This window comes from Furipterus horrens, unplaced genomic scaffold, assembly GCF_987537825.1.
Source record: "Furipterus horrens unplaced genomic scaffold, mFurHor1.1.pri manual_scaffold_6, whole genome shotgun sequence".
NCBI lineage: Eukaryota > Metazoa > Chordata > Mammalia > Chiroptera > Furipteridae > Furipterus > Furipterus horrens.
Window position 1 is genome coordinate 104,652,793 of NW_028327176.1, and position 14,365 is coordinate 104,667,157.

General features: G+C 39.9%; 1 protein-coding gene and 1 pseudogene across 1 annotated transcript; one reads left to right on the top strand and one right to left on the bottom strand.

Annotated features, from left to right (window-relative positions):
- Positions 1-6,439: 6,439 nt before the first annotated feature.
- On the top strand, positions 6,440-7,123 carry LOC150007155 (MAP/microtubule affinity-regulating kinase 3 pseudogene; annotated as a pseudogene).
- Positions 7,124-8,017: 894 nt separating this feature from the next.
- IL17F (interleukin 17F) lies at positions 8,018-12,009 on the bottom strand. Its single transcript, XM_090280479.1, has 3 exons — positions 11,933-12,009; positions 9,747-9,952; positions 8,018-8,595 (listed from the first exon to the last, which is right to left on the bottom strand). Exons 1-3 carry the CDS (start codon positions 11,957-11,959, stop codon positions 8,331-8,333), a joined length of 498 nt encoding a protein of 165 aa, XP_090136605.1. The 5' UTR covers positions 11,960-12,009; the 3' UTR covers positions 8,018-8,330.
- Between the last annotated feature and the right edge of the window lie 2,356 nt (positions 12,010-14,365).

The window sequence follows — 14,365 nt, forward strand, 5'->3', positions numbered from 1 at the left end:
AAAATTACAGGCCAATGTTGCTGATGGACATAAATGCTAAAATCCTCAACAAATATTGGCAAACTAGATCCAGCAACACATTAAAAAGATCATACACCACGATCAAGTGGGATTCATCCCAGGGATGCAGAGATGGTTTAATATTCACAAATCAATAAACGTAATACACTACATAAACAAAATGAAAGATAAAATCACATGATCATATCAATAGATGGAGAAAAAACATTTGATACAGTACAACACCCATTTATGATGAAAACACTCAGCAAAATGGGACTAGAGGGAGCATACCTCAACATAATAAAAGCCATATACAAGAAACCTGAAGCCAACATCAACTCAATGGGCAAAAACTGAAAGCTTTCCCCCTAAGATCAGAAACAAGGCAAGAATGTCCACCCTCTCCACTCTTATTCAATACAGTCTTAGAAGTTCTAGCCACAGCAATCAGACAAGAAAAAGAAAAGGCATCCAAATTGGAAAAGAGGAAGTAAAACTGTCATTGTTTGCAGATGACATGATAGTGTACATAGAAAACCCTATAGACTCCCCCCCAAAACTACTCAACATAATAAGTGAATTTGACAAAATAGGAGGGTACAAAGTCAATATTCAGAAACCAAAGGCATTTCTGTACACCAACAATAAAATATCAAAGATAGAAATCAGAAAAAAAATCCCACTTACTGTAACAACAAGAAAAATTAAATACATAGGAATAAAGTTAACAAAGGAGGTAAAAGACCTGTACTTGGAAAACTACAGAACACTGAAGAAAGAAATTAAGGAAGGTATAAATAAATGGAAGCATATACCATGTCCATGGATAGGAAGACTCAACATCATTAAAATGCCCATACTACCCAAAGCAATTCATAAATTCAAAGCAATCCTTATTAAAATACCAATGACATATTTCACAGACCTAGAACAAATACTTCAAAAATTCATATGGAACCATACAAGACCCCAAATAGCCACAGCAATCCTTAAGAAAAAGAACACAGCAGGAGGAATCACAATCAAACTATACTACAAAGCCACTGTAATCAAAACAGTCTGGTACTGGCATAAAAACAGACATATAGATCAATGGAATGGAATAGAGAACCCAGAAATAAACCCAGGCCTCTATGGTCAACTAATATTTGACAAAGGGGAAAGGAACATAAAATAGAGTGAAAATAGCCTCTTCAACAAATGGTGCTGGGGGAACTGGACAGGAACATGCAAAAAAATGAAACTAGATCACCAGTTTACATCATACACCAGAATAAACTCAAGATGGATCAAAGACTTAAATATAAGCCGTGACACCATAAAAGCCCTAGAGGAAAACATAAGCAAGAAATTTTCAGATACCCACATAGCAATATTTTCACTGATATATCTCCCAAGGCAAGGTAAATGAAGGAAAGAATAAACAAATGGGACTACATCAAACTAAAGAGTTTCTGCTTAGCAAAAGAAAACATCAGCAAGGTGAAAAGGGAACCAACTGTATGGGAAAACATATTTGCCAGTGATACCTCAGACAAGGTATTGACCTCCAAAATATATAAAGAACTTATATGACTCAATACCAAGAAGACAGATGACTTAATTTAAAAAGTGGTTAAAGGACCTGAACAAACACTTCTCCAAAGAGGACATACAGAGGGTCCATAGGCATATGAAAGAATGCTCAACATCACTAGCCATCAGAGAGATGCAAATAAAAACCACAATGAGATACCACTTTACACCAGTCAGAATGGCCATCATCAACAAATCAACAAACAACTTCTGCTGGCGAGGATGTGGAGAAAAGGGTACCCTAGTGCATTGTTGGTGGGGATGCAGACTGGTGCAGCCACTATGGTAAACAGTATGGAATTTCCTCAAAAAGGCTAAAAATGAAAGTGCCCTTTGATCTAGCAATTCCATTGCTAGAATTTTACCCAAAGAATCCTGAAACACCAATTCAAAAAACATATGCACCCCTATGTTCATAGTAGTGCTATTTACAATAGCCAAGTGCTAGAAATGGCCTAAGTGCCCATCTGTAGATGAGTGGATCAAAAAACTGTGGTACACTTACACAATGGAATACTATGAGCAGAAAGAAAGAAGGAACTCCTACTATTTGCAACAATATGGATGGAACTGGAGAAAATTATGCTTAGCAAAACAAGCCAGGCAATGAAAGACAAATACCATATGATATCACCTAATATAGGAAACTAATGAACAATACAAACAAATGAGCAAAATTGAACCAGAGGCATGTGAACAAGGAGCAGACTGACAGTGACCAGGGGAGAGGAGGCATGGGGAGAAGGGGAGAAAGAAGGGGAAGGGTCTAGTCAAGAAATGAGTATATATGACCCATGGGCATGAACAACAGGGTGGAGATTGACTGTGGGAGCAGGGGTGGGTGCAATGGGGGGAAATGTGGGACAACTGTAATAAAAAACAATTAATTAATTAATATATAAATAAATAAGTAAGAAAAAGGAGAATTGGGACAACTGTAATAGAACAATAAAAATAAATAAAGTAAAATAAGAAATATTTTTATGTATCCCCTACTGTGTCACCACCCACACTATCCCAGGCACATGGAAATACTTGCTGTTCTCCTAACACTCTCCAAGTTTTTTTGTGCCTCTGTTGCTTTGGCTTATATTGTTCTCTTTGTTAGAGATGCATTTCCCCCATTTTCCTCTAGAGCAACTCATATGCATCTCAATGCACAAATCATCTTCTCTTTGAAATCTCCTGGTGAGCTATCGTCCTCTGTATCTTCTTAACATTTCATACCTTGACTATAATATTTAGCATATTTTATGAAATTACATGTGTACATGTTTAACAAGATAATATCTTGATACATTCAGATGTGCACTTATTTTTCTGCAATTTTCTTCATCCCTATATTTCTCCCACCGCTCAGACAGAGGCTTCTTATATGAGACTCATGGAAAACTTATGAAGTTTATAGCTATGAGAAAAAATTGTTTTCCAGATTTCAAGAGCCTGAATATTTTATGTACAAACATCAATGTTCATATCATAAACAAAAGATTCTAAAGCAAAGAGATAAAGAGCTAGCCTAGCAAACTACTCCATCCAGCCCCCTCACCAATAGACTAAATAAAATTTCCCCGCACTGAAGAACTAAAAATGGGTGCCAGGCCCCTGTCACTTTCCCATCATCATGCAAAGCTGTAGGTGGAGAGAATTCATGCCCCACTGCCCCTCTGGGATCTGGAAAGCAACAGCAGTGCAGATGTGCTCTGAACCATTGGGATGGTAGCAGTAAAGGAGAAAATGTGTGTGCCATATCTGGGCAAGATAGGGTAAAAGAACCTCTGAACGTCATGGAGACCAGAGTATGGAAGCTCCTGCATCCCTAAGAAGCAATCAAGATAGATGAAAGACAATCAGTGACCCAAAAGAAGTCAGCACAAGGAAAATGTAAAGTGACCATCATGACCCTCATGACCAGGGGCTCTGTGGATGGCCATTGTCAATACTGTGGACCTTCCATATACATTTCTTACTTTGTGTCTTTAGTAGCTATCACAGTGGCCAATAAATGTTCACTTTCTAAAATAATGTAGCTAGAGAGATGGTAACTGTACCATTTTCGTTAAGTCTCCATATAAACCTCATGAACCATTAATGATAAAATAATTCTCCAACTCATAGAAACAGAGTAGACTGATGGTTGCCAGGGATGGGGGAAATAGGGAAATGGACAAAGGGTGAAAACTATTAGTTATAAAGTGAATGAGACTTCCAGCCAAGATGGAGGCAAAGGTAGACATGCTGTGTCTCCCTCCACAACTAAGAAGGAATACAACTACCTCAAAACTGGAGACAACCAGAAGTTACAGAAAATCTAGTTGCATGGAAGTCCAACAAACAAAGATATAAAAAAGTAATACTCGTCCAGACAGGTAGGAGGGACAGAGCCGTCATGAAGAAGTGATGTGGAGGTGGTGGCAGTGGCAGTGACAGCAGCTATGGCCAGCGGGCAGAAAGTGCAGTCACACATTTAAAAAAAGTAGGGAGGGACACCTTGGGAGCGCTCCCAACAGCAGACCAGACCAGGCAGCTCACGGTTCCAGCACGCAGGAAAATAAAGCCTTGTTGCTTCTGATTGTGAAAAGCAGTAGGGTTTTGGCTGGAGGAAGAAACTGCCAGTCTCTCAGCAGAGTTCACTTGTTTAAAGAGCCCCCACAGACCTAGAATATCTGCAGACCCACCCACTCTCAGAATGACAGCCAGGGCAACAGCTAAAGAGGCACCAGTCCAATACAGGACGTAGATGTGCCTGGAAAGCAGGCAAGTGCTGAGCAAGCAGCATTGTTCCCTCTCAGACCCCTCCCCCATATACAGTGGCACAACGTGGTAAAACAAGTCACCATGTACAGATGAGTAATTAAGGCTCCTCCCCTTACAACATAACAGGTGTGACAGCTCTACCTAAGACACAGAGGCAAACACAGGAGCCTGTCAAGTTGAGGAGGCAGAGAAGTATGGCCCAAAAGAGGGAACGGATCAAGGTTCCAGTGAGAGAATTAAGAGATGAGGAGATAGACAACCTAACAGATGCAGAGTTGAAAACTTTGGTCATAAAAATGCTCACAGACTAGACAGACATGTTTGAGTATGATGAATGCATAAGGGAAGAAGTGGAGGCTATGCTAAGTGAAATGAAGGAAAATCCACATGAAACCAATGGTGAAAGGGAGGAAATGGGGTTCAAATAAATGATTTGGAACATAGGAAGAAATAAACAGTCAATCAGTACAGAATTAAGGAACAAGAATTGAAAAATAACAAGGAAAGGCTTAGGAACCTCTGGAACAACTTTAAATGTGCCAATATCCAAATCATAGGGATGCCAGAGGAGAAGAGGAAGAGCAAGAAATTGAAAGCTTATGTGAAAAAATAATGAAGGAAAACTTCCCAAATTTGGTGAATGAAATAGACATGCAAATCCAGCAAGCACAGAGAATCCCAAACAAACTAGACCCAGAGAGGACCACACCAAGACACATCATAATTAAAATGCCAAAGGTTCAAGATAAAGAGAGAATCTTAAAAGCAGCAAGAGAAAAGAAGAGAATTACCTACAAAGGAGTACTTATAAGACTATCAGCTGATTTCTCAAAAGAAACTTGGCAGGCAAGAAGGGACTGGCAAGAAGTATTCAATGTGATGAAAAGCAAGCACCTACAAGCAAGATCACTCTATCCAGCAAAGCTGTCATTTGGAATGGAAGGACAGATAAAGTTCTTCACAGACAAGGTAAAGCTAAAGGAGCTCATCATCACCAAGCCATTATTATATGAAATGTTAAAGGGACTTATTGAAGAGAAAGGAGATAAAAACTATGGACATCAAAATGGCAAGAAAATTACAACTATCAACAACAGAATCTAAAAAACAAAAACAAACTAAGCAGACAACTAGAATGGGAACAGAATCATAGGTATGGGGAGCACATGGAGAGGTGTCAGCAGGGAGGGGCAAGGGGCAAGAAAGAGGAAAATGGTGAAGGAATTAAGAAGCATAGTAGGAGGGTGCAGAATAGACAGGGAGTTCTAAGAATGGTACAGGAAAGGGTAAAGTCAAAGAACTTATATGTACAACCCATAAACATGAACTAAAGGGGGTGGGACTACTGGGGGGGTGTTGCTGGGCGGAGGGGAGCAAAGGGAAAAGAAATTGAGACAACTGTAACAGCATAATCAATGGAACTTACACAAAAAAGGTGATAGATGTAGTAGGCTGAATGAGGCAGGTAGGAATGGGTGGATCAGGGAAGCTTTTCTCTAAGCAGTTAATATTTGAACTATGACCTAGAACATGAGACTAAGTAAGACTTTTTATTTCATTTCATTTTATTTAACTTATTTTATTTTTGCAACTTATAGATTTTTATTTCTGATAAGATAAGTAGCAATCTTTACTATCCCACATAAATAAAAAGCTCTTTGGATTGGGGGCAGTGTCTTTTTCTTTTTATTCCAGAGCCAAAGGAGTCATGAGACCAAAAAGTAACAAAACCACTGTAGTTTATCCCCAACCATACTTGGTCCACTTCTCGTTCTGACCTCATAGGCAGCAATCCTATATATAAGGCTCTGGCGGGGCTGTGATATTTTCCATGAGAGCCCAGGAAGCTAATTGTGGTGACCTATTGGACTTGGACTAGTGAGCTTTGTTCTTGCCATTATTTTTCCATTTTGTTTTCTTTTTCCTTTTCTTTTTTCTTTTTTCTTTCTTTTTTTTTTTTTTTTTTTTTTTTTTTTTTTGGCCATTTTTTGCATCTTGTTCACTTTCCAATATCTTTCTTTTTTAAATTTTTTTCTTTTTTTTTTTGTTTGTTTTTATTTTTTTCATTTTGTTGTTGTTGTTGTGTTGTTATTTTGAAGCCATCATGACTAATGACCTTGCAGTCATCATTGGCCTTAAGGAGTGCTTGATTGGCGATTATGTGCTCCTACACACCATCAACAAAGGAGTCTATGTTAAGGTGTGGTTGGCCCAGCACTTGCTGGCAGGGACAGAGATGGCTGTCAAAGCCATTAGTCAGTGCAGCTTATCTAGATATTTTGAAGAAGTCCGTTGTCATAAGAGCTTAAATCACCCAAATGTCACACGGTTATTTGAGGTGATTGTCACCAAGGAGAAATATTATCTCTTCATGGAGCATGTGAGAGGAGGGAACTTACTTAAATACCTGGAAAACTACAGCCCCAGGACCCAGGCAGCAGCCCAAGCCACATTCCAGCAGCTAACATCAGCGATTCAGTACTGCCACCAGAAGAAAATCGTCCACCAGGACCTGAAGCCACAGAACATACTGGTGGATGGTGAGCAAAGTCTCAAAATAGCAGACTTTGGCTTTGGTAGGGAATTTACCAACTATAAAGTGACCATCCCCTGTGCTACTGAACCCTATATGGCCCCAGAGATCTTCCAGGGTCAAACCTACAACGGCCCAAAAGTGGATGTCTGGAGTCTGGGAGTAGTTCTGTATAGGATGCTGATCAAGGATTTGCCATCTGTGGGGGACATATTTCGGGAAGTGAAGAAGGAGATCCAGAGTGGGAAGTTGTAGGTACCATGCTTTCTATCCAAAGTAGGTCAAAATCTTTTTAAAAAATTGACCATAAACCCCAGGAAAAGACCAACCCTGGAAGACATACTGCAAGACCCATGGACCAACATAGGCCAGGAGGAGGAACTGAGGCCATATACCTGGAGGATAGGGGGGTACTGGGCAGAGGGGAGCAAAGGGAAACAAAATTGGGGCAATTGTAACAGCATAATCGATAAAATATACTTAAAAATAAAATAAAGTGAATGAGTTCTGGGGATTTATTGTACAGCATAGTGCTACATTATGTATTTGAAATTTCCTAAGACAGTTCATCTTAAATGTTCTTATTACAGATAAAAAGGTAACTGTGAGGAGATGGAGAAGTTAAATAACCTTATTGTAGTAATCATTTTACAATATATTTATGTAGCAAATGATCCCCTTGTACACCTCAAACTTGTACCATGTTATTTATCAATTATATCTCCATAAAGCTGGAAAAAACTAATATCACCAAGCTCACACACACAAAATAATAGTAATAATAAAGTAATTCTAACACTAGTGCTCTGATGAAAGAATATGAAAAAAAAAAAAGGTACTAAGAGTTTAAAAAATTTTAGGGCTACAAGGTCTGTGAGTACAATCTGAAATGAACACAGAGTGTTTTTTAATCATTAATACTTTATTATATTAGTACTTGATATATTACTTTCTTCTAAAATTTTATATAATCAATACATCATAAATACATGAACAGTTTCCTCACAAACATAAATATCAGGCCAACCTCATCTAGATTTAGCAAATGCTTAATAACCATATGTATTAGACCCTTATCCTCATCACCCCACCCCACCCCAGCCTGCACAGCTCCTCCCACACTCTTACATTGTGGGTATATTTTCTGTGTTTTTATCCACATGGAACAGTAGCCCCTTTTACCAACAAAGCCCCCAGGGAGTGGCACCGAATGGCAGTGACTGCATGGTGGTCATCACAGCACATAAACAGAGGGGACCAAGGACTCCTTCATTCTCCTCCATTTGTTTTCAGGGGGTTGGACATTGAAACCTCTCAGGACCATGTTAGGAGTTGGAAACACCCCAGAAAGTTAATACTACATCTACTACAAAGTTTTGACAATTCCCTGGAGACCTATGAAGTGGGGAGAATCGGGGACCACACAGGTTGATGCAGAGCACTGGAGGGGAGTGGCACTTCTTCAGCTAAGTTGATGTGCAGCGCTCAGGTCACGTGCATAGCGCACGATGGGGGTGACGCAGGTGCAGCCGACAGTCACCATCACCTTCTCCAGACGGAAGGAGCGAGAGCAGCCCTGGGACTCCCTCCGGAGGACCAGGAACTCTTGCTGGATGGGAACGGAGTTCATGGATCTGTCTTCCTTCCCCTCGGCATCGATGCAGCCCGAGTGTCTGCACTGGGCCTCTGCAATCTCAGAGGGGAACCGGTCGGGGTCCCTGGTGATGCTGCAGGAGGAACAGGGAAAACAGGTGGTAAGACATGGTGGGTGGGCGGTAAGATGGACAAAAGATGAGAGCCCTGCAGCCCTGGGCACTCACCTGCCAGGAGGTGGCTCTGAGTAGCCCAGGGCTGCAGCACAGGCTCCTAAACAGAGCCTGGATTCATACAGAGCCCTCTGGCAGGTGCTTGACTCCCTAAGCCTCAGTTTCCTCAACTATAAAATGGAGATTCTCATACATCTCTTGTGGAATTGTTGAGATCATTCAGTGATACAAATGCATATCCAATGCCACACTGTAAAATGTTGGCATTCAGTAAATGTTGGATCTTTTCTGTACGATGTTATTGCTATAATTATTATTCATCCTTTGCTTAGAGACTAAAATCACCAGTAGGCCTCCCAATCTATAGTCTACAAAGTCTGCTACTTGGAAAAGAAAACCAAAGCCCCAGACGTCTGTAAATCCAGTACCTTCTCTTAATTTCTCCCTCAACAGCCCCCTTTGCCAGGATGCATAAAAACAGACAAACCAATCCAGCCAGTTTGCCACCATACACACTCCCTTTGTGTTGAAGCAATACAGGCAGCCCAGAAGCATTTCTAATTATCCCTGGAATCTGTTTTTATACTTATATTGGGAGGATTTAGATGAGTGCTTGATTTTCAGGAACCTACACATAAGAGAGTCACAAGACTGCACCCTGAACGTTCCACTAGCATCCTGCTTCCCAAACAGGTCTTTCTCCTCCACTCTGCTCTCTTCTCCACTCCTTGAAGACTGATGTCTAATCTGAGTGGATCTCTCTAAACTTTACTTTTCTGGTTCCCACTTATTCCCAGGCAGAGATAATTATGTGAGCTGCTTTAAAGAGACCTCTCTTTCCACGCAGAAAGTTTGTAAAGTCCAATCTAGAGCTCCATGAAGTAGAAAAAGGCAGTCAGTGAGAAGCTGGAAACAAAATAGTAAGACTTTCAACCACCTAGCCCGAAACAGCAAGAAAAATGTGAGTTCCCAGGTAAGGTGGGGTGTATGTTTTTTAAGAGTAAATGTGAGGTCTTTTGGTTTTCCTATTTTTTCTAAGTTTTCTACTTTCTGATTGGAATAAATTAACATATTTTTCAAAAGAATGTGAAAGCAGTTTCTTCTGCACTTACTTGTAATCCCAGGGGGAGCTGGAACGGTTCTGTAAGTCATGTGAGGTGGAAGCAACCTGGTTTTGTCTGAGGATGTGAATGTCAACCCTCACACTGTTATCTTCCGAAGGAGGACAATGGGCAGTATCCCCCACTTTGAGGCTTTTCCAAGCTGCTCCCTCCCTCAGTAGAGTGAACCCCAACATCAACAGCAGCAGATACTTGACCTGGAAAACAGAGGAAGTTGCAGTTGGTTAGGGACTCTGGTATCACGTACTGAATTCGGCTTCCTGATCTTTCATGATGAGCTCATGGCTTCTCTCTGAACCTCAGATCCCCACCTAGAAATTGGAATGGTCATACATGAAGATATCAGGATACCACACTGAGAACTAAAGTCATTAGCCTGGTGACTGAGCCTCCACAGTGTGAAAGCTCCTAACCAGTGAGACAGAGATAGCAGGATCTGAGACTGGGTTTACATCTTGACCAGGCCCCCTCCTGAGCCTCTGGTTTCTCTTTGTTCCAACCAGATGGTAACACTTACTTAATAATAATATTCACAAGATTAAATGAAATGCTCTATGTAAAGCACCTATAAATCTGTCTAACAAAAATAGAAGCTTGCTAAACAATAGCTCTTGCTTTTATTTTATTTCCAACCTCATACCCCATGAATCCTCCACAGAATCCTTCCTCACAAGTTTCCAACTTATAAGCCACTCACAAGTGTTGAATCTTAGCTTTGTCCCACTAGAGAAGCCAAGCATTTTAAGCAATATGACAGCTGTGTCAGGAGTGCATGAGTGTCGTAGGTCACATGGCCCTTTATCAGGAAATCAGATGATGTCTGCAAATCCCTCTAGTTTGCTCCACAAAGCTGTGGCTCTGAAACTAGATTTTGGTGGCTATGCAATACAGAGCAGAGGCTCCGATAAGGCTTTGGCTGGTTCTTAAGAGCAATATAGACAACATTGCCTCTCTGAGAGGTTCAGAAGTCTTGCTTCTGAACCATCCAAGGAGAAGAATACTGTACTTGGAGCCATTAGACCTAGATTCATCTCTCAGTTCTTGTGTGAATAGTACCCAGTGATGTTAAATCACTCAACTTGAGATGGTGTTCATGTGTATAATGGGGAAAGTAGTTCCCAACTTACTTCACTGGGTTGATGAGAGTCTCAGAGGTAAAAACAATAATGTTATTAATACCAATATTTAACACTCTTTGAATGCCTTCTCTATCTTCATTGATTGATATATTAAAATGGCCAAGTTAACTAAACTCTACACATGCATAAATCTGCTATTTCAGAGTATAGATTTGCAATGTTATCGCTTAATCCCCCCAAAAATCCCACAAGGGACATGCCATTATTATTGCCTGATACTGATAAGGGAAATAATAATGCACAGAGTGGTTAAAATTCCCAAATCTTACATTTAGTCACTGGCGAAACCAGGTCTTACTCCAAAGCCCGTACCCCTAAATGCTGCACTTTGTTGCACTTCTTGTCATCTCTAAAGCAATACATAAATATAACATAGTATTATCATCACCATATGCCATGATATTTTTTGAAATCCAAGCTTTTTTAAGTTTCATGGCTTATTAATAAGGAAAAACAAGTGGCTCATTTAAGGCAATAATATGGTGAGTGATTTCCCAAGCCCTGTTTTCATGCTCTTCTCTATGAAAAAGCCTCCCCAGGTCTAACCTGACTATTGCCAGGCAAGATTCTAGACCCAGGATGGGAAGACTTCCATCACACTAACATCTCTCTCTCCTCAAAGAGGAATGAGATAATGCAAAAATAATCAGTTATCAGAGGCATGGAAAATTTCCCTCCCCTAGGAGCTGTCTGAAGTTCATCGACCTGTAGCCTTGGGGAAATCATTAAACCTCTTGGGATCCAATATATACATGAGATTAGAGTTTTAAGCCAATCTAACTTTACAATGGTGGTCACAGGAAGGATAACATGGTTTGTGACACCAACCATGCAAAAGCCACCAGGTGAAGAGCTGTTTTACACCCAATTATAACTTCTGGCTGTTTTTTCTTTTTCCCCACCAAACAGTGGTCAAAATTAAAGTCAGCTCTGCTTTGAAAAGAAATACCCCCAATCAAGCCTAATTCCACAGAAATCTGTTTTTCTGGACTCCTAGGGAGTGACTATACCTAAACAGAAATCATTATTCCTACTCACCACGGCCATGTTACGCGGGATGGTCATTGTCGTTTTGCTCTGGTTGCCTGTTTGCTGCAGCAAGCTCTTTCTGTGAATGCCCTGTGTACGTCTGTGTGTGTTAATGAGAATACCTGTTGGCTTTATAGCAATCACTGTCCTTGTTTCAATTGACCTGCTTAATGTCTTAAGATGTGGTTGCCCTGAAATGACTAACAAATGTAGGGTTTTTTTTTTTTTTTTCTATTCCACATCCTGACGGGGAATCGAAGCGGGGTCCTAAAAAAAGATGACGACAAAAGGACCAAACGTTGCTTTTCCTCTACTCCCACTTCCACCCCCATTGCCCTCAAATCACAACAAAATTCTTAACTAATTTGCAACAGAGATTAATCAAGTTACAAATTTCTGTCATTCTCTATTATGGTCTTCCACAAATGGCTAAGGCTTTTTGACATGCACCACATGTTCTACTTTCTAGTCATGCAATATGAACCATGATTTAAGTGAGAGATAAGTCATCCTTAGAGGAGCATCGGTATTAAATGACAAGCCTCTCTCTAGCTCCAATTTAAGAACGGAAAAACAAAACCAAAGAAATGAGTGACATCAGTAAGAGATTCCAAAATTACATCCCCAGGTAGTTTCGTGGTAACCTGAACTACTTCTATTTTAACCTCATGGTTAGACTCCTACCAATGCTTAATAAATAATCATTATTCATACGACATATAAATGACCACTAATTTGGCTATCTCTGATAGAGGATGATTTTTTTTTACCTAAATGGGTTAGCAAATAGAGCCTTTATATGCTCTTATGTGTAATTTTAAGTAACCTGCAAAAATTTAATTTGTCTCTGTTGAGTGCAGGTCAACAAACATTTATTAAGCACATGCTATGTGCCAGGCATTGTATCTTAGTAATATACAGACATTTTGAAATAACAGTAACTTTATTTTTTTATCTCCATCAAGATTAGGTAAAATTATCCCTGGATGATGTGGCTCAGTGGATTGAGTGCCAGCCTGTGAACCAAAGGGTCCCCAGTTTGATTCCCACTCAGAACACATGCAGGCCAGTCTCCGGTTGGCGGCATGCGAGAGGCAACCACAAACTGATGTTTCTCTCCTTTTCATTCTCCCTGCCTTCCCCTCCCTCTAAAAGTAAATAAATAAAATCTTTTTTAAATAAAATAAGACATACACCCACACACACACACACACACACAAATCACACATGCTTGTTTAAAAAAGCAGGACACCTTCTATCAGGGAAGTTGTCATTTATCACATGTTTGAAAACCTCTCCTCTATTATCTTTAACCTAAGAAATAAAGAAGCAGCTCTTGGGTTCATTGAAAGACCCTCCAAATTTGATCAAAATTCTTCTGTGATCCTTTCATCCACATTTCTACTCTCCATGTCCGTGGATTCTTCTCTGCCTCTCTCCTCTGGAACAATCAAAAGTTTAACTCCTATAAAAATAACTTTCTTGAATTATTCTCTCAGGCATCATACCCTTTCTCATTACCTCTCTTCTCATAATTAATTTATTTCACACTCACTTATATGGTTTAGGATGAGTCTCTCATGTATTCATGACCTTGGAATAACTTTAGTTTCCCCCAATAATCTCTCCCAATCTCATTCTCTAAATATGCACCCCCAAATGTACAATCTAAATTAAAATTGTATTTTTTATGCTTACATAGATTCAAGACAAGTCTCCTAGCCAACCCCTTCTAGCTAGACTGAAGCCCTTAAGCCCATCTTATAGAGAAATTTTAAGACTTCACAAGATACATATAGTCAGTAAAGTTAACAGCATGAGAACAGGAGCCATGTTTTCATGTATCACTCATGCTACCAAAGTAATATATGTAATAGATGCTTAAAAGCATATTAAATTGAGTGATTGAGCCACTCACCTTCTTCAGGAGCCTCTTATCCATTCAGAGCCATGCCTCAATGCATAGAAGACTACACAAGCTCTCTTGAAAGAAGAAACAAGTAAATCATCTTGAATTAAAAGTGCCTAATTTAATACAAGAGGATTTTTTGGATTGCTAGGGAGAATTAAATGGCCTTTTGTGTAAGGAAGAAGCAAACTTTGAAGTTTTACATCCCATGGTCACAGCATTTTCCCCCATCAAGGTAAAAATAATGAATTTAGGATGCCAAACTGGTAAGCAGCTTTCACCAAGTTTGAAGTGAATCAACACACTCAGATGATTATTTTTTCAGTAGTGTAACTCATGTGCTAATACAGGGGACATAGCTATGCAGTAGAAGCCCTTCACTTACTGGTCCTATACAAGTCATGACCCAAGCTGTTACCAGCTTTAAGAGTGTCCATAAAGCAAGTGGAGCCACCATGTAACACAGTGACAGCTAGGACACTTGATGCACAATTCAAGATCCCACAGGGAGAGACAGCTGAGACTCTATAGTT